The following is a 20,568-nucleotide window of genomic DNA, read 5'->3' as shown; positions in this document are numbered from 1 at the left end:
AACTATCCTAAATGCCAAAGACTTTCTGACCAGCACTGTGTATAGGGCATAATCCAATGATAGCCTTTTTGCAAAACAGTTCTGCATGTTTTAATCATGTTATAATGTATTTATGAATTTTAATACACAATCAATATTTTTTCATTGTATGCTTTGTTCCTTTCTATAAGGTATACCCAACAAAAGTGAAGGGTGCATCAGGAGACAGCTGTCCAAGTATTGAAAAACAGGGCTGCAGGTTGTATTTTCTCCACAAGATGGTGATCTCACTTATTCTCGGTGGAACGCAAAGACAGGAAGTCCTGGAAGAGAGGAAGGCTGGGAAGTAGTTGGGAGGAGATATTCTTGCATCCTGCAGTAGAGGAGGTAATAAGATATTATTTTATATTTACACCCAGTAACCCCTGTCATGGCCATCTTCTTCTTCCATATTCATTGGAACATCTTGTATATCTGGAATATGCTGAACACTCATATCTATAGAGAGAGTATTATAATATGTACAAAGATACAGGTTATTTATTTATTTATTATTGGTACTTATAAAAGCTGTCACTTTATGCAGTGCTTTACATACAGTATCTCACAAAAGTGAGTACACCCCTCACATTTTTGTAAATATTTTATTATATCTTTTCATGTGACAACACTGAAGAAATGACACTTTGCTACGATGTAAAGTAGTGAGTGTACAGCTTGTATAACAGTGTCAATTTGCTGTCCCCTCAAAATAACTCAACACACAGCCATTAATGTCTAAACCGCTGGCAATAAAAGTGAGTACACCCCTAAGTGAAAATGTCCAAAATGGGCCCAATTAGCCATTTTCCCTCCCTGGTGTCATGTGACTCGTTAGTATTACAAGGTCTCGGGTGTGAATGGGGAGCAGGTGTGTTAAATTTGGTGTTATCGCTCTCACTCTCTCATACTGGTCACTGGAAGTTCAACATGGCACCTTGTGGCAAAGAACTCTCTGAGGATCTGAAAGGAAGAATTGATGGTCTACATAAAGATGGCCTAGGCTATAAGAAGTTTGCCCAGACACTGAAACTGAGTTACGATGGCCAAGACCATACAGCAGTTTAACAGCACAGGTTCCACTCAGAACAGGCCTCCCCATGGTTGACAAAAGAAGTTGAGTGCACGTGCTCAGCGTCATATCCAGAGGTTGTCTTTGGGAAATAGACATATGAGTGCTGCCAGCATTGCTGCAGAAGTTGAAGGGGTGGAGGATCAGCCTGTCAGTGCTCAGACCATACGATGCACACTGTATCAAATTGGTCTGCATGGCTGTCGATCCAAAAGGAAGCCTCTTCTAAAGATGTTGCACAAGAAAGCCTGCAGTTTTCTGAAGACAAGCAGACTAAGGACATGGATTACTGGAACCATGTCCTGTGGTCTGAGACCAAGATAAACTTATTTGGTTCAGATGGTGTCAAGCGTGTGTGGCGGCAACCAAGTGAGGAGTACAAAAACCCCTACAGTCAAGCATGGTGGTGGGAGTGACATGGTCTGGGGCTGCATGAGTGCTGTCAGCACTGGAAAGCTACAGTTCATTGAGGGAACCATGAATGCCAACATGTACTGTGACATACTGAAGCAGAGCATGATCCCCTCCCTTCAGAGACTGGGCCGCAGGGCAGTATTCCAACATGATAACGACCCCAAACACACCTTCAAGATGACCACTGCCTTGCTAAAGAAGCTGAGGGTAAAGGTGATGGACTGGCCCAGCATGTCTCCAGACCTAAACCCTATTGAGCATCTCTGGGGCATCCTCAAATGGAAGGTGGAGGAGTGCAAAGTCTCTAACATCCACCAGCTCTATGACGTCGTCATGGAGGAGTGGCAACCTGTGAAGCTCTGGTGAACTCCATGCCCAAGAGGGTTAAGGTAGTGCTGGAAAATAATGGTGGCCACACAAAATATTGACACTTTGGGCCCAATTTGGACATTTTCACTTAGGGGTGTACTCACTTTTGTTGCCAGCGGTTTAAACATTAATGGCTGTGTGTTGAGTTATTTATTATTACATTGTAGCAAAGCGTAATTTCTTCAGTGTTGTCACATGAAAAGATATAATAAAATATTTACAAAAATGTGAGGGGTTTACTCACTTTCGTGAGATACTGTATATTTTGTACATTCACATTAGTCCCTGCCCTCAAAAAGCTTACAATCTAAGGTTAAAGAGGAAGTAAACCCTGATGAGTTTTACTTCCTTTTTTGTTCCCTGCAAAGTAAAAGCATAATGTGCTAGTATGCATTGCATACTAGCACATTATGTGACACTTACCATCAAACAAAGCCCGCGTTGTCCCCGCTGCAGGCCGCATCCATGTTCGCCCCTCTTCCTGAAGATTCCAGCTCTGTGACTGGTCCGAGTCGTCGGGAGCCGACAGTCACGGCACTCACTAATGGAGAAGCGGTATGGAGGGCCAGTTCTTCTCGGCGCAGTACAAAGTAAATATCTCCTAAACAGCGCACGGAGATAGGAGATATTTACTGTATCTATGAATGATGCCCCGTACATACGGTCGGATTTTCTGATGGAAAATGTGTGATAGGACCTTGTTGTCAGAAATTCCGACTGTGTGTAGGCTCCATCACACATTTTCCATAGGAATTTCCGACACACAAAGTTTGAGAGCAGGCTATAAAGTTTTCCGACAACAAAATCCGTTGTCGGAAATTCCGATCGAGTGTACACAAATCCGACGCACAAAGTGCCATGCATACTCAGAATAAATAAAGAGACGAAAGCTATTGGCTAATGCCCCCTTTATAGTCCCGATGTACGTGTTTTACGTCACCACGTTCAGAACGATCGGATTTTCCGACAACTTTGTGTGACCGTGTGTATGCAAGACAAGTTCGAGCCAACATCCGTCGGAAAAAATCCATGGATTTTGTTGTCGGAATGTCCGATCAATGTCCGACCGTGTGTACAGGGCATAAGTCTTATTATAGGCTTACCTATAGGTACAACTTGAAAATGAAGGTTTACAACCTCTTTAAATAGAGAGCCATTTTTCCGGCTGTCCATCGAGAGCTTCTGGTTTACAGGCCAGATACAGACATACTATAGAGCCATTAATTCAACTGTCTATCCACAGCTATTGTTTTCCAGCCCAGATTTATCCTAAATGTAAAGCTAATGTGTGGTTGATTAACTCCTGCGCTCCCAATACACAACAAATAATCTACACCTATACTCAGGTAGTGCCCCACAGGTTTGTGTGGAAATGTGATAGAACTGAAAAAAATATATGTGTACCTGTGTATTGTCTTGAGTATTAGTGCCAGGAAGCTAGCTGTTAGGTAATTTGGACAGGGTAAAATCCCCAATCCTCACTAAATTTAATAGGTACGATGCCCGGCGGGTGTGGAGAGGCGGCTCTTTGTACATCTTGCCGCATGTATGCGTTCCTTGATCATCCGATCGAGGGCGAATACTGCTGTGCAAAATGTAAGCACATTGTTTCCCTGGAAGCCCAGGTTCTAAATCTGGGGAAGCAACTGTCAGCACTGAGAAGTCCCTCCATACTAAAGGTGAGCCAGGAACGTACATGGCAGGTGCCGGCAGGGGCCAGCACAGAGGCGGGTGGAGACAAAGAGGTGCAGGCACTAGCAAAGAGTAGATGGGTGACAGTCAGGAGGGGTAGAGGGGGAAGTGCCAGAGAGGCCGTTCCAGGACTGGAGCATCCCAATAAGTACGCTCCATTGAGTAACATTGGTGAAACCAGTCAGGGACCAGCACTGCTGGAGATGAGGGACTCTCCTAGCTGCCAGGGGAAGAACTCCTCCAGTGAGAGTGGGGGGGCAGCAAAGGGAAAGGAAAGACAGATTCTGGTGGTAGGGGACTCAATTCTTAGAAGGACAGAGAGGGCAATCTGTAACCAAGACCTGAAGCGCCGAACAGTATGTTGTCTACCGGGCGCTCGGGTTCGGCACATCACGGATCTTGTGGACAGATTACTGGGAGGGGCTGGGGAAGACCAGGCTGTCATGGTGCACGTTGGCACCAATGACAAAGTCAGAGGCAGATGGAGTGTCCTAAAGAACGATTTTAGGGACTTAGGAGCTAAATTGAGGAAAAGGACCTCCAAGGTAGTGTTCTCAGGAATACTACCGGTACATCGAGCCACACCAGAAAGGCAGAGGGAGATTAGGGAAGTAAACAAGTGGCTGAAGAGCTGGTGTAGTAAGGAGAGGTTTGGGTTCCTGGAGGACTGGGCCGACTTCTCAGTCGGTAACCGGTACTATAGAAGGGACGGACTGCACCTAAATGAAGAGGGTGCAGATCTGCTGGGAATGAAGATGGCCAAAAAGTTAGAGGGGTTTTTAAACTAGGCGATGGGGGGGAGGGTCCAGAGACAGTGATAGCCAGCGCGGACGATATTCCAGAGGGTAGTATTGGGGGCATTAGTGGTAGGTTAACCAAAGCACAAAAACACAAGGTGAGTATAGTAGCAAGTCCTAGTTGCAATCTTGAAACACCCAATACGAGGACAATATGCGACCAGTCTAAACTATGTGGCATGTTCACCAATGCCAGGAGCATGGCGGACAAGATGGGTGAACTAGAGATACTGTTGTACAAGGAGGATTTGGATTTTGTGGGAATTTCAGAGACCTGGTTCAACAGCTCTCATGATTGGCTGGCAAACATTCAAGGGTATACCCTATACCGCAAGGATAGAGAAGGTAAAAAAGGGGGAGGGGTATGCCTATATATCAAGAATAATGTACAAGTGAGTGTGAGAGATGACATCACTGAGGGGGCTAGGGAGGAGGTGGAATCTTTATGGGTAGAGCTCCAAAGGGATGAAGCTAAGGGGAAAATAATACTGGGAGTATGCTATAGGCCCCCAAACCTGAGGGAGGAAGTGGAGACGGATCTCCTATCACAAATTGGATTAGCAGCAAGGATGGGAAGTGTTATCATAATGGGGGATTTTAATTATCCAGACATAGACTGGGCAGAGGGAACCGCACATTCATTTAAGGCTCGCCAGTTCCTTAGTGTCTTGCAGGACAAATTTATGGGTCAGATGGTAGACGCACCAACTAGAAAAAAAACATTACTAGATCTACTGATTACCAACAATACAGACCTGATAACAGATGTGGTAATACGGGGCAATTTAGGTAACAGCGATCACAGGTCAATTAGTTTCAGTATAAATCACACAAATAGGAAACATGAAGGGAACACAAAGACACTGAATTTCAAAAGAGCCAACTTCCCTAAACTACAAACCTTGCTAAAAGGCATAAATTGGGATAAAATATTAGGAACAAAGAATACGGAGGAGAGATGGGTTTGCTTTAAGAGCATATTAAATAAGGGCATTAGCCAATGTATCCCATTGGGTAATAAATTTAAAAGAGCGAACAAACATCCTGGATGGCTTAACTCCAATGTAAAAATGCATATAAAAGCAAAGGAGAAGGCCTTCAAAAAATACAAGGTTGAGGGATCATCCTCAGCATTCAGAATTTATAAAGAATGCAATAAGAAATGTAAGGGTGCAATTAGGATGGCTAAGATAGAACATGAAAGACACATAGCGGAGGAGAGCAAAAGAAATCCCAAGAAATGCTTTAAGTATGTAAACAGTAAAAAAGGGAGGACAGACCATATTGGCCCCATAAAGAATGAGGAAGGACATCTGGTTACAAAGGATGGGGAGATGGCAAAGGTATTGAATTTATTCTTCTCCTCAGTCTTCACAAGTGAATCGGGGGGCTTCAGTAACCAAAACTGCAGTGTTTATCCTCATGACACATCACAGGAAGCACCTACATGGTTAACAGAGGACGGAATTAAAATTAGACTTGAGAAACTTAACATTAATAAATCACCGGGACCAGATGGCTTGCATCCGAGGGTACTTAGGGAACTCAGTCAGGTGATTGCCAGACCGTTGTTCCTAATATTTACAGACAGTCTATTGACTGGAATGGTACCAGCTGATTGATTGGAGAAAAGCCAATGTAGCACCAATATTTAAAAAGGGCCCAAAAAACATCCCTGGGAATTACAGACCAGTTAGCCTAACATCAATAGTAAGTAAACTCTTGGAGGGGATGATAAGGGACTATATACAAGATTTTAGTAATAAGAATGATTTCATTAGCAGTAATCAGCATGGATTCATGAAGAATCGTTCTTGCCAAACCAATCTATTAACCTTCTATGAGGAGGTGAGTTGCCATCTAGATAAAGGAAGGCCCGTAGACGTGGTGTATCTGGATTTTGCAAAAGCATTTGACACAGTTCCCCATAAACGTTTACTGTACAAAATAAGGTGCGTTGGCATGGACCATAGGGTGAGTACATGGATTGAAAACTGGCTACAAGGGCGTGTTCAGAGGGTGGTGATAAATGGGGAGTACTCAGAATGGTCAGGGGTGGGTAGTGGGGTTCCCCAGGGTTCTGTGCTGGGACCAATCCTATTTAATTTGTTCATAAACGACCTGGAGGATGGGGTAAAGAGTTCAATCTCTGTATTTGCAGACGATACTAAGCTAAGCAGGGCAATAACTTCTCTGCAGGATGTGGAAATCTTGCAAAAAGACCTGAACAAATTAATGGGGTGGGCGACTACATGGCAAATGAGGTTCAATGTAGAAAAATGTAAAATAATGCATTTGGGTGGCAAAAATATGAATGCAATCTATACACTGGGGGGAGAACCTCTGGGGGAATCTAGGATGGAAAAGGACCTGGGGGTCCTAGTGGATGATAGGCTCAGCAATGGCATGCAATGCCAAGCTGCTGCTAATAAAGCAAACAGAATATTGGCATGCATTAAAAGGGGGATCAACTGCAGAGATAAAACGATAATTCTCCCGCTCTACAAGACTCTGGTCCGGCCGCACCTGGAGTATGCTGTCCAGTTCTGGGCACCAGTCCTCAGGAGGGGCGTACTGGAAATGGAGCGAGTACAAAGAAGGGCAACAAAGCTAATAAAGGGCCTGGAGGATCTTAGTTATGAGGAAAGGTTGCAAGCACTGAACTTATTCTCTCTGGAGAAGAGACGCTTGAGAGGGGATATGATTTCAATTTACAAATACTGTACTGGTGACCCCACAATAGGGATAAAACTTTTTCGCAGAAGAGAGTTTAATAAGACTCGTGGCCACTCATTACAATTAGAAGAAAAGAGGTTTAACCTTAAACTACGTAGAGGGTTCTTTACTGTAAGAGCGGTAAGGATGTGGAATTCCCTTCCACAGGCGGTGGTCTCAGCGGGGAGCATTGATAGCTTCAAGAAACTATTAGATAATCACCTGAATGACCGCAATATACAGGGATATGTAATGTAATACTGACACATAATCACACACATAGGTTGGACTTGATGGACTTGTGTCTTTTTTCAACCTCACCTACTATGTAACTATGAAAAAACAGTTTTTTCAAAAAATCCTGCATACAATGGGGAAAATAATTACTTGATCACCTACAGATTGTGTAAGTTTTCCCACTAATAAAGAATTGAAGGGTCTATATTTTTTTATCATAGGTGTATTTTAAGTGATAGAGACAGAATATCAACTAAAAATCCAGAAAAAAAAACATGATACAAATGTTATAAATTGAGTTGCAGTTCAATGAGTAAAATAAGTATTTGATCCCCAAGCAAAACAGGACTTAGTAGTTGGTGGAGAAACCCTTGTTGGCAAGCACAGAAGTAAGACATTTTTTGTAGTTGGTTACCAGGTTTGCGCACATCTCAGGAGGGATTTTGGTCCACTTTTCTTTACAGATCTTCTCTAAATCCTTAAGGATTCTTGGCTGTTGTTTGGCAACTCGAAGTTTCAGTTCCCTCCATAAATTTTCTCTAGGATTAAGGTCTGGAGACTGGCTAGGCCACTCCATAACCTTAATGTGAGTCTTGTTGAGCTACTCCTTTGTTGGCTTGGCGGTATTTTTTGGGTCATTGTCATGCTGGAAGAACCATTCACCACCCATCTTCAGTGTTCTGGCTAAGGGAAGAAGGTTCTCATCCAAGATTTTACAATACATAGCCCCGTTCATTGGCTCCTCAATGCGACAAAGTCGCCTGTACGTTTAGCAGAGAAACAGCCCCAAAGCATCATGTTTTCACCTCCGTGCTTGACTGTAGGGATGGTGTTCTTAAGGTCATAGTCAGCACTTTTCTTTCTCCAAACATGGCAAGTCGAGTTAATGGCAAAGAGCTCAATTTTGGTCTCATCTGACCACAGCACCTTCTCTCAATCCTTCTCTGAATCATTTAGATGTTGGCAAACTTCAGACTGGCCTGTAGATGTGCCTTCTTCAAGAGGGAAACTTTGCAGGCACTGTAGGATTTTGATCCATGGCGGCGTATTGTGTTACCAATGGTTTGTTTGGTGACTGTGGTACCAACTGCCTTGAGATCATTCACAAGCTCCTCCCGTGTAGTTCTGGGCTGATCCCTCACTTTTTCTCATGATCATCCTTACCCCATGAGGCAAAATCTTTCATTGAGTTCCAGACCAAGGGTGATTGATGGTTATTTTGTATTTTTTCCATTTGTGAATAATCGCTCCAACAGATGTCTCCTTCTCACCAAGCTTCTTGCTGATGCTCTTCTAGCCAATTCCAGCCTTTTGCAGGTCTACAATCTTGTCCCTGACATCCTTTGACAGCTCTTTGGTCTTGCCAATGATGGTGGGATTGAATGGAAGAAAGAGATCCTGTGGACAGGTGTCTTTTATACACAAAACAAGCTGTCGTTAGGAGTACCTTCTTACATTGACAGGAATAATCTGTGTACCACATGAGCACATACCGTAGCAATTATTAGAATTATTGTTGGTTGGTAGGGGATCAAATACTTATTTTACTCACTGAACTCAATTTATAACATTTGTATCATGTTTTTTCTAGATTTGTTGTTGATATTCTGTCTCTATCATTTAAAATACACCTATGATAAAAATGATAGGCCCTTCATTTCTTTGTATGTGTGCAAACTTACAAAATCTGCAGGGGTCAAATAATTTTTTTTTGTCCACTGTATATCTACAACTCATGAAGCAATAGTGTGATGGTCAGTGGGAAGAATGCTCCTTAGACCCCATACACACTATTAGATTTTCTTCAGATTTACCAAAACCATGTAGTGAAAGGGCACACCTGATTGCACACAAATTGAAACAGACTTAATACAGAGCCATTTATCCAACTGTTCAGCTAGATCCTCTGGTTTATAGCTATATATACAACCCTAATATAGAGCCATATATCAAACTGTCCATCTAGATCCTCTGGTTTATAGCTATATATACAACCCTAATATAGAGCCATATATCAAACTGTCCATCTAGATCCTCTGGTTTATAGCCCAGATGCAGCCCTAATGTAAAATGATATCTACAACTGTCCATCCATAGCCTCTGGTATATATCCTAGCTATAGACTTAATACAAAGCCATTTATCCAACTGTCTATCCAGAGCTGCTGGTTTATAGCCCAGATGGAATATGGGGAAGAACAAGACGTATTGTTTTTATGGTTGAACTGGATGGACTTTTTTCAACATGACTAACTATGTAACTATGTAACTATGGTACAAGTTCTACTCAAGGCTAAAGAAGAAATTAACATCTCAGCAGTAAACAGAATAAAGAATATAGCTCTTGTATATTATTTGATGAAAGTGATGCAATTCTATACTTTACAGTATGTTAGAGAAGAATTGTTGGCTCCCCTTGGCACCATTACCTGACTTGTCCCATCTCTATCATGTGATCATGAGCACCAATGACAGCACAGATGTCCCCAAACCTATTTTGGTGGAGTTGAAGGTGACATCAATGTGCACAGCACATGCAGTGTTCAGTGACACTAATATTACAGGGCTCACAATATAGACATTTCTAGGCAATGCGCACACAGAACAATGTCACGTCTTCATTCCTTTCATTATACATGTTCAATGCCATTTAGTAGACATGTATTCTCTCCCATCCAATATTTACCAGCTAATACTTGTCTTTAACCACTTCAGTACTGGGCACTTCCACCCCCTTCCTGCCCAGGCCAATTTTCAGCTTTCAGAGCTGTCACACTTTGAATGACAATTGCGCGGTCATACAACACTCTACCCATATGAAATGTTTATAATTTTTTGGAGACCGAAAGATCTTTCTTTTGGTGGCATTTAGTCAACACTGGGTTTTTTATCTTTTGCTAAACAAACAAAAAAAGACCAAACATTTTGGAAAAAAAGACGTTTTTTTTTGTTTCTGTTATAAACTTTTGCAAATAACTAATTTTTCTTCTTCACTGATGTGCGCAGATGAGGCTGCACTGACTGGACTTGAGACTCACATCCTGTTTTTTTTATCAGTCATCTGGACAGGAAGTAAAGGAAATGTCCCAAACTAGGACACAGAAAGAATAATACCTTGTTTTAACTCCTCTCCAGTCAATCCAAAGCTAAAGTAAAAGGTTTGGTTAGAGTTGCTCTTTAAAAGGAATCTGTGGTGTCAGAACTATGGAAGAGTGCTCTACAGACAATTATTATTCCACTGCAAACCAGATAATTCCCTGTTTATTATATGTCTGCATAGAGGAGTGTTCTGTATAGATCAGGAGGAGGTTTGAGGGAGGGTCATATGACATCACTCTTACCTCTGTAATAAAAACATGGACCTAATAGGAGAGGTGAAGAGGATTATGGATGGCCAGGAGTGACATTTGTCATTTTCTGTCTTTACACAGGGTTATTGAAGAAAAGATCTGGTGAGCCTTTAACACCCAGCAGGTCTCTTCATGGGAGATCACCCAACACAGTGCCTCCACCTTACTGCCTGACAACATTGATACGAAGATACTAGGTGCCTATATCACGGTATGTGTCAGGATTCTATGAGGTGTCAGGATATCACTTTCTATCTGCCATGGAGAAGTTTTTAGAAGGACACAAGGATCTCTACAGGGACATCAAGATCGAGAACCGTCCACCCCTCACATCACCGGGTAAGAGGAGACTTTATTGTAAAGAAGAGAGCAGTATAGAGGGTCCATCAAGATCCTCCATCATTTGATAAACAAATAAAAACAATGGGGGAGATTTACTAAAACTGGAGAGTGCAAAATCTGTGCTTGGTAGCCAATCAGCTTCTAACTTCAGCTTGTTCAATTAAGCTTTGACAAAAAAACCCGGAAGCTGATTGGTTTCTATGCAGAGTTGCACCAGATTTTGCACTCTCCAGTTTTAGTGAATCTCCCTCAATTTATTTAGTCAGTGTGCATTCATCCTACAGATGAGTCCGGTAACAGAAATCAACCAGAGAGATGTCCCCATTCTCTGTATTCCTGGGACTCCACACAGGAAGGTCACAGCATCCCTCACAATGATCAGGTAGATGGGACTGAGCAACTAAAATTCAAAACGTACTCTAAGCTACGAGATGACTTCTTCTATGTAACTTCTTGTTCCTTTTTACAAATGTATTTTGTCATCAGATTCAGGATGATAAACTGAAAGACATGAAAGCTGAGATGAAAGAGGAAGAAGAAGAGAAGTTTGTGAGTGGAGCTCCACAGTGCATGGAAGAGAGTGAGATGATCATGAAAAGTAAACAGAAGGAATCTTCTCTTGATATTGGCCCAAGTAAGTAATAAACATCAAATTCAGAAACTGTTAACATTTCCATGTAACCTGTATGAGTATAAAGTATGTATTTACATTATTGCATCAGAAAAATTATATACTGTATGTCTATTGAATTTACCCTAAAAAATGTAAATATCAAAGTGGCAATTGACCCAGAGGAAAGCAGAATATCCATATAAAGCTTGGCCTAATTTTTCTTCAGGTTAAAGCATTCCCTTCCTAAACCCAAAGTCAATCAGACAACTCCCCGGGTCAACACTACAAAGTGTTGGTGTTCCTTTCGGCACCACCCAGCTCACCAGCTCAACAAAATTCAGTTTGAAAATCATAGATGCCGGGTGGAATATTGATGGCTGAACAAGAGAAATGTAAATGTGTGACTAGCTTAACAATGTCTTCAGTGCACAAACCTTGTTACTTGGTGTGATTTGGTTGCTTTATATCCTTTTTCTGGTTTGTATTGTGAAAAAGAAAGCATTATGGAGCATCCACCTACTGTAGATCCCCCATTTTCCAATAAACACAATAGATTTTTCTATTTTCTATCTATTTTCTATCTTCTATCTTTTTTATTTCCAATAGAAACAAGTAATCAGTCCTTGTTTGTGTTGTTAACAGATGGATCCACTAGCAGAGACCAACCAGAGAGATATCCCCATCCTCTGTATTGCCGGGATTCTACACAGGAAGGTCACAGCCTCCCTCACAATAATCAGGTAGATGGGGCTCAACAACAAGAACTCAAATAGAATTCCAATGTATGTGATGACATTCTTCGATGTAACTTCTTTTTTTTTTCTTTTTTACAAATGTATTCTGTCATCCTTGGCGTTTAGGATGAAGGACAGAAAGACATGAAAGCTAAGATTAAAAAGGAAGAAGAAGAGATGTTTGTGAATGGAGCTCAGCAGTCTATGGAGGAGATGAATATAAAAAGTAAACAAAAGGAATCTTCTGTTTATATAAGCACAAGTAAGTAATAAACACAAAAGGCAGGGTAGGTATAATACACGTCATATGAAAGGTCCATCTCCATCCCTGAAAATAATGTCATTTTTACCCAACAAATGGAATGGAGATACTATACACTAGGGGTGCAACGGATCAAAAAACTCACGGTTCAGATCGTTCCTCGGATCAGGAGTCACGGTTCGGATCAACAAAAAAAAATCTCCCCCACTGTAATATCCACGTCATCTCCCCCACTGTAATATCCATGTCATCTCCCCCATTGTAATAATATATTAGCAGGGTATTGCAGGGTATTGGCAGAGTATTGCAGAATATTGGCAGGGTATTGGCAGGGTATTGCAGAGTATTGTCAGGGTATTGGCAGAGTATTGCAGGGTATGGCAGGGTATTGCAGAGTATTGGCAGGGTATTGCAGAGTGTGACGGGAGGGCCCGTGGAACTCAGAATCCCTTGGAAAGTAGGGGATGCCCTTGTTTCAGCTCCCCATACACCTCTTATGTCTAAGTCACCCTGTGCTATCCTGGCACAGGGTGAGTGAGAAAATATATCTTGGACTACTTAAAATGGGACAGTAATATTTGTCCACAATATCTCCCAGGATGTATGTAGAGACTATTATTGGTTTGTTTGGTTCTGAACTCAACATGTTAATTGTGTGAGCTGATCACATTGGCCTCCAGGACTGACTAGGAGACGAACAGTCTACTCCTACTATAGTTTGTTGATGACTAGGCTGAGGAGGGGGGAGATTGTTGTTTGTATTGTTAATTGTAATTAGCTCCTGCTATTGTGTTTATACTACTGTGTGAAGCTCGGTGACCACAAGTCTGTGTCCTACAGGTCATGTCTCTGAGTCATCTGGTCTGGGTAAATGATTTAGTAAACTAGCTCATGTTAATTAGGTTAATTAGGTTACAGGTGTAGGACCTCCCCTTCTATTGTATATAAGACTGTATTCTGGTTCTAATAAAGTTATAGTCCATGTTAGCAGTGCAACAAGTGTCGCCTTGTTTTGTGCTTATGAGCGGTTGGAATATCTGATATCTGAGTCCAGACTGGGAGGAAGTGGTATACTGACGGAAGCACTCAAGCGGAGTGTGGAGGTACGTTCCGTGACACAGAGTATTGGCAGGGTATTGGCAGAGTATTGCAGGGTATTGCAGAGTATTGGCAGGGTATTGCAGAGTATTGGCAGAGTATTGGCAGAGTGTTGCAGGGTATTGCAGGGTTTTGGCAGAGTATTGCAGAGTATGGCAGAGTATTGGCAGGGTATTGGCAGAGTATTGCAGAGTATTGGCAGAGTATTGCAGAGTATTGGCAGGGTATTGCAGAGTATGGCAGTGTATTGCAGAGTATTGGCAGGGTATTGCAGGGTATTGGCAGAGTATTGGCAGGGTATTGCAGAGTATTGGCAGGGCATTGCAGAGTATTGGCAGGGTATGGCAGAGTATTGGCACTGCTGCCATCTGATCTCTCCCGTCCACTGTACAGATCAGTACACGGAGGGGAGAGAGGAACCGGCGTCATGACATGACGCCGGTTTGTTTACAAGTGATCGCTCCGTCATTTGATGGAGCGATCACGTGGTAAACGTCCGCCGAGTGTACCAAGGTGACCGCCGCTCCGGAGCTAAGCCGAAGCCGCGGCCTTTCCTAAGGCCGAGGTGGCGGCGTGCTCCGCGGAGCGCCTGTGTGCCGATCCGAACAGGCTGAACCGTTCGGATCACGGATCGGTGACGATCCTTTGCACCCCTACTATACACCATATGAAAGGTCTAATACCTTTCCTTAATATAATGTCATGTTCACAACATATGACAAGGAGACACTGTACATATATTAAATGGTCCATCCCAATTCCTTAATAAAACATCATGTTTCCAAATAATGAAAGGTCCATCTCCATTCCTCAAGATAATCTCATGTTCCTAACAAATAATTGTACAATACAGTATCTCACAAAAGTGAGTACACGCCTCACATTTTCGTAAATATTTTATTCTATCTTTTCATGTGACAACACTGAAGAAATGACACTTTGCTACAATGTAAAGTAGTGAGTGTACAGCTTGTATAACAGTGTAAATTTGCTGTCCCCTCAAAATAACTCAACACACAGCCATTAATGTCTAAACCACTGGCAACAAAAGTGAATACACCCCTAAGTGAAAATGTCCAAATTGGGCTCAAAGTGTCAATATTTTGTGTGGCCACCATTATTTTCTTAGCACTGCCTTAACCCTCTTGGACATGGAGTTCACCAGAGCTTCACAGGTTGCCACTGGAGTCCTCTTCCACTCCTCCATGACGACATCACAGAGCTGGTGGATGTTAGAGACCTTGCGCTCCTCCACCTTCCATTTGAGGATGCCCCAGAGATGCTCAATAGGGTTTAGGTCTGGAGACATGCTTGGCCAGTCCATCACCTTTACCCTCAGCTTCTTTAGCAAAGCAGTGGTCGTCTTGGAGGTGTGTTTGGGGTCGTTATCATGTTGGAATACTGCCCTGTGGCCCAGTCTCTAAAGGGAGGGATCATGCTCTGCTTCAGTATGTTACAGTACATGTTGACATTCATGGTTCCCTCAATGAACTGTAGCTCCCCAGTGCTGACAGCACTCATGCAGCCCCAGACCATGACACTCCCACCACCATGCTTGACTGTAGGAGTCCTTGTACTCCTCACCTAAAGTAGTGAGTGTACAGCTTGTATAACAGTGTAAATTTGCTGTCCCCTCAAAATAACTCAACACACAGCCATTAATGTCTAAACCGCTGGCAACAAAAGTGAGTACACCCCTAAGTGAAAATGTCCAAATTGGGCCCAAAGTGTCAATATTTTGTGTGGCCACCATTATTTTCCAGCACTGCCTTAACCCACTTGGGCATGGAGTTCACCAGATCTTCACAGGTTGCCACTGGAGTCCTCTTCCACTCCTCCATGACGACATCACGGAGCTGGTGGATGTTGGAGACCTTGCGCTCCTCCACCTTTCATTTGAGGATGCCCCACAGATGCTCAATAGGGTTTAGGTCTGGAGACAAGCTTGGTCAGTCCATCACCTTTATCCTCAGCTTCTTTAGCAAGGCAGTGGTCGTCTTGGAGGTGTGTTTGGGGTCGTTATCATGTTGGAATACTGCCCTGCGGCCCAGTCTCTGAAGGGAGGGGCTCAAGCTCTGCTTCAGTATGTCACAGTACATGTTGGCATTCATGGTTCCCTCAATGAACTGTAGCTCCCCAGTGCTGGCTATTTCCCAAAGATAACCTCTGGATATGACGCGGAGCATGTGCACTCAACTTCTTTGGTCAACCATGGCGAGTCCTGTTCTGAGTGGAACCTGTCCTGTTAAACCGCTGTATCGATTTTTTATATATTAATGGCTGTGTGTTAAGTTATTTTAAAGGGAAAGCAAATTTGCACTGTTATACAAGCTGTACACCCACTACTTTACATTCTAGCAAAGTGTAATTTCTTCAGTGTTGTCAACCGAAAAGATATAATATTTACAAAAATGTGAGGGGTGTACTCACTTTTGTGAGATACTGCATCTATATAAGAATGGTCCTGCTGACCCCTGTACCCTGCCCTACTGACCCCGTCTTCCATCCTGCTGTCCCCTGTACCCTGCCCTACTGACCCCTGTATGCTGCCCTACTGACCTCCGTACCCTACCCGACTGACCCCCTGCCTTCTGTCCTCCAAACCCCTGTACCCTGCCCTACTGACCCCGTGTCTTCCGTCCTGCTGACTCCTGTACCCTGCCCTACTGACCCCCAGTCTTCCATCCTACTGACCCCTTTACACTACCCTACTGACCACCTATCCTCTCTCCTGCTGATCCCTGTCTTCTGCCCTTGTGACCCCTCTTCTCTGCCCTGATGACCCCCGTTCACTGCCCTGCAGACCCTTCTCCTTTGCCATGCCGATTCCTGTCCTTCTCCCAGCTGACCCCAGACTTCTGCCCTAATAACCCCTGCTCTCCACCCAACTGACCCATCTTCTGCGCTGATAACCCCTGCTCTCCACCCAACTGACCCATCTTCTGCCCTGATAACCCCTGCTCTCCACCCAACTGACCCGTCTTCTGCCCTGATAACCCCTGCTCTCCACCCAGCTGACCCGTCTTCTGCCCTGATAACCCCTGCTCTCCACCCAGCTGACACGTTTTCTGCCCCTATAACCCCTGCTCTCCACCCAGCGGACCCCTGTCTGGGTTTTGTTTAACCACACGCCTTAAGCCCCTCTCACCGTTAGGAATTTGGTCACAGCCACATTTTGCTGCAACGCACTGCAACTCACTTTCTCCCTCATGTGTGCCTCATTCTGAAGTCCAAAAGTTGGGGGGTATGAGTGTGGAGGGAGAGGAGAACTCTGATTCACTGCATCAGAATCCACCCACTGACAAGGAGAAAGTGCGGGAGGGGGAGGCAGTTTGAGAAGGTAGAGGTTATTAATGGGCCAGCAGGAACTGGCCCATTTGGCCTGCATTACAGAAGAAGTTGGGTGGAGAGAGAGGACTACAGCAGAGAGCGCCACACACACATTTTGTCACAGCGTGGCAGGCTCGCTAATTATTGTCCTCTTGGTACCCAAGGTTGAACCCCTCCCAAGGGAAAAAAAATTATCTACGGCCCTGATTCATATTAAAATTGCTTTTCAACAGGTAGACGCCATGTTCAGAATACCTCTGAGGAACATCTTATTTCACCTCCAAGTTGTGATACAGAATATCGCACCATTGCACAATATTCTCCAGGAGGAAATTCCACTACTCAACATATACAAGCGTCTTGCCATTTGCAGAGATCAATGGATCCCTCTAATCCTAAATCACATAGCAGGACTCGAAGATCTCACAATACAGACACTTTAATAGATCCATCTTTTCCAAACAAATCTTCTTTAGGCCATGAAGGTGTTAACACCGAGGAGCATTCCTTATCATGTTCAGTGTGTGGGAAATCTTTCACAGAACACAGAGCACTCATTAGACATGAGAAAATTCACACAGGCCAGCGTCCTTATTCTTGTTCAGAGTGCGGGAAATCTTTCACCGAGAAAGGAAGCCTTCTCAAACATCAGAGAATTCACACGGGTGAGCGTCCCTATTCATGTTCAGAGTGCGGGAAATGTTTTACTGAGAAAGGAGGCCTTATTAAACATCAGAGAACTCACACTGGCGAGCTGCCCTTTCCATGTTTAGAGTGCGGGAGATGTTTCACTGAGAAAAAAGTACTTCTTACGCACCAGAGAATTCACACAGGTGAGCGTCCTTATTCATGTTCAGAGTGTGGGAAATGTTTCACGGAGAAAGGAAGCCTTATTAAACACCAAAGAATTCACACAGGTGAGCTTCCCTATCCTTGTTCAGAATGTGGGAAATGTTTCGTTCAAAAAGGAAACCTTCTTAGACACCTTAGAGTTCACAAGGGCGAGCGTCCCTATCCATGTTCAGAGTGTGGGAAATGTTTCATTCTGCAAGGAGACCTCCTTAGACACCAGAGAACTCACAAGGGCGAGCATCTCTATTCATGTTCAGAATGTGGGAAAAACTTCAATCACAAAGGAAACCTTCTTACACATCAGAGAGTTCACACAGGCGAACGCCCCTTTTCATGTTCCGAGTGCGGGAAATGTTTCACTCAAAAAAACGTACTTCTTACACACCAGAGAAGTCATACAGGTGAACGTCCCTATTCATGTTCAGAGTGTGGGAAATGCTTTATTCAGAAAGCAAACCTTCTTACACACCAGAAATATCACACAGGTGAACGTCCTTATATATGTTCAGAGTGTGGAAAATGTTTTATTCAGAAAGGAAACCTTCTTACACACCAGAAAAGTCACAACTTTATAAATGTGTAGGAAATATTACACTGAGAAAAAAAGTACTTTTTACACACCACAATATCACACGGGTGAGTGTCCCTATCCATGGTCAGAGTGCGGGAAATGTTTCACTGAAGGAAAACCTTTTGTGCGACCCTGTACCCAAATAAAATTGACGTTCTCTTTTTTCCTACAAATAGAGCTTTCTTTTGGTGGTATTTGATCGCTTCTGCGGTTTTTATTTTTTGCGCTGTAAACAAAAAAAGATCGACAATTTCAAACAAAATAAAAAATAAAAAAAAGATTTCTGCTATAAAACACATCCAATAAAAAAAAAAATGTAAAGAAATCTAGTTTCCTCATCAGTTTAGGCCAATGTGTATTCAGCTACATATTTTTGGTAAAAAAAAAAATCCCAATAAGCGTATATTGATTGGTTTGCGCAAAAGTTATAGCGTCTACAAACTAGGATATATTTATGGATTTTTTTTTTTTTTACTAGCAATTGCGGCGATCAGCAATTTTTAGCGGGACTGCGACATTGCGGTAGACAAATCTAACACCAAGTGACACTCGTTGGGGACCAGTGACACTAATACAGTGGGAAAAAAATGCACTGTCACTGTACTAATGACACTGGCAGGGACGGGGTTAACATCAAAGGGTTAAATGTGCTCCTAGGGAGTACTTTCTTATGCCGCGTACACCCGATCTGAATTTCCAACGGGAAATGTTCGATGTGAGCTTGTTGTCAGAAAGTCCGACTGTGTGCATGCTCCATCGGACATTTGCTGTCGGAATTTCCGCACACAAATGTTTGAGAGCAGGTTCTCAAATTTTCCAACAACTTCACTTGTGGTCGGAAAGTCCGATCATGTGTACACAAGTCCGTCGCACAAAAGCTCACGCGTGCTCGGAATCAAGCAGAAGGAGCCGCACTGGCTATTGAACTTCCTTTTTCTCGGCTTGTCGTACGTCTTGTACGTCACCGCGTTCTCACGTTTAGAAATTTCCGACAACATTTGTGTGACCGTGTGTCAAGTTTGAGCCAACATCCTTCGGATAGAAAATCCACGGTTTTGTTGTCAGAAAATCTGATCGTGTGTACGCGGCATAACTGTGTGGGGGATGCTTTGACTGGGGGAAGACAGAGATCCGGGTTCCTGCTTAGCAGAAACACAAGATCTTCATCTTCCCCTCTGACAGAATGGCAATCTGCCTTGTTTACATAGGCAGACTGCCGGGAGACATCGGGACCGCCGAACCCGCTGATTGGCTCCCGCTGTGTCCAATCACAGCAAGAGCAGGTCACCAGTGGCGCGCGTGCCCCCCAGACCTGGCAATCGAAATTACGTACATGTGATTTCATGCTAAAGGGCCACCCTGCTGCAGTAAATGTACGTGGGATGGTCCGGATGCAGTTAATATATTTAATTGTGGGGTAATTTAACCCCTAACATGCCCCTCACAACCAAGTGTCATCCTGTCTCTATAGAGCCTGCTATCTAATGCCTTCACTTCCATTATTCATTAAATGAATCCCCTCATCTCCATCCTCTCACTATGTATGTCCTGTACATTCCATGACCGGGTGAATGTCATTCAAACTATAACATCACTGAAAACTAACAAATGAACAGCGGTGTAATATGCTGTACTGAGGTTGTTAAACACCACAGAAATCACAGCGATGATCATACCCATCTACACTATATGACCAAAAGTATTGTGACGCATGCCTACACACACACATGAACTTTATTGGCATCCCAGTCTTAATCTGTAGGGTTCAATATTGAGTTGGTCCACCCTATGCAGCTAAAACAGCTTCAACTCTTCTGGGAAAGCGTCCACAAGGTTTAGGAGTGTGTCTATGGGAATGTTAGACCATTCTTCCAGAAGTGCATTTGTGAGGTCAGGCACTGATGTGGATGAGAAGGCCTGGCTCGCAGTCACCACTCTAATTCATCCCAAAGGTGTTCTATCGGGTTGAGGTCAGGACTCTGTGCAGGCCAGTCAAGTTCCTCCACCCCAAACTCGCTCATCCATGTCTTTATGGACCTAACTTTGTACACTGGTCCAAATCATTTAGTGGAGGGGGGATTATGGTGTGGGGTTGTTTTTCAG

At 43.4% G+C, this 20,568-nt stretch overlaps 1 protein-coding gene across 1 annotated transcript; it reads left to right on the top strand.

Annotated features, from left to right (window-relative positions):
* The first annotated feature begins 281 nt into the window (after positions 1–281).
* LOC141104599 (uncharacterized) lies at positions 282–20,255 on the top strand. The gene is made up of 7 exons (XM_073594231.1): positions 282–366; positions 10,745–11,002; positions 11,290–11,387; positions 11,492–11,639; positions 12,261–12,358; positions 12,479–12,614; positions 17,276–20,255. The coding sequence occupies exons 2-7, from the start codon at positions 10,924–10,926 to the stop codon at positions 18,475–18,477; spliced, it is 1,761 nt and encodes a 586-aa protein (XP_073450332.1). The 5' UTR covers positions 282–366; positions 10,745–10,923; the 3' UTR covers positions 18,478–20,255.
* The last annotated feature ends 313 nt before the right edge of the window (positions 20,256–20,568 follow it).

This window comes from Aquarana catesbeiana, linkage group LG08, assembly GCF_042186555.1.
Source record: "Aquarana catesbeiana isolate 2022-GZ linkage group LG08, ASM4218655v1, whole genome shotgun sequence".
NCBI lineage: Eukaryota > Metazoa > Chordata > Amphibia > Anura > Ranidae > Aquarana > Aquarana catesbeiana.
The sequence above is the reverse complement of the archived record's forward strand: the minus strand, read 5'-3'. Positions and strand labels throughout refer to the sequence as shown.

Coding starts and splice junctions, on each gene's coding strand:
- LOC141104599 (XM_073594231.1), top strand. CDS start 10,924: ATGGAGAAGTTTTTAGAAGGACACAAGGATCTCTACAGGGACATCAAG. Junction 11,640..12,260: donor TTCTCTTGATATTGGCCCAA/GTAAGTAATAAA, acceptor TGTTGTTAACAG/ATGGATCCACTAGCAGAGAC. Junction 12,615..17,275: donor TTCTGTTTATATAAGCACAA/GTAAGTAATAAA, acceptor GCTTTTCAACAG/GTAGACGCCATGTTCAGAAT.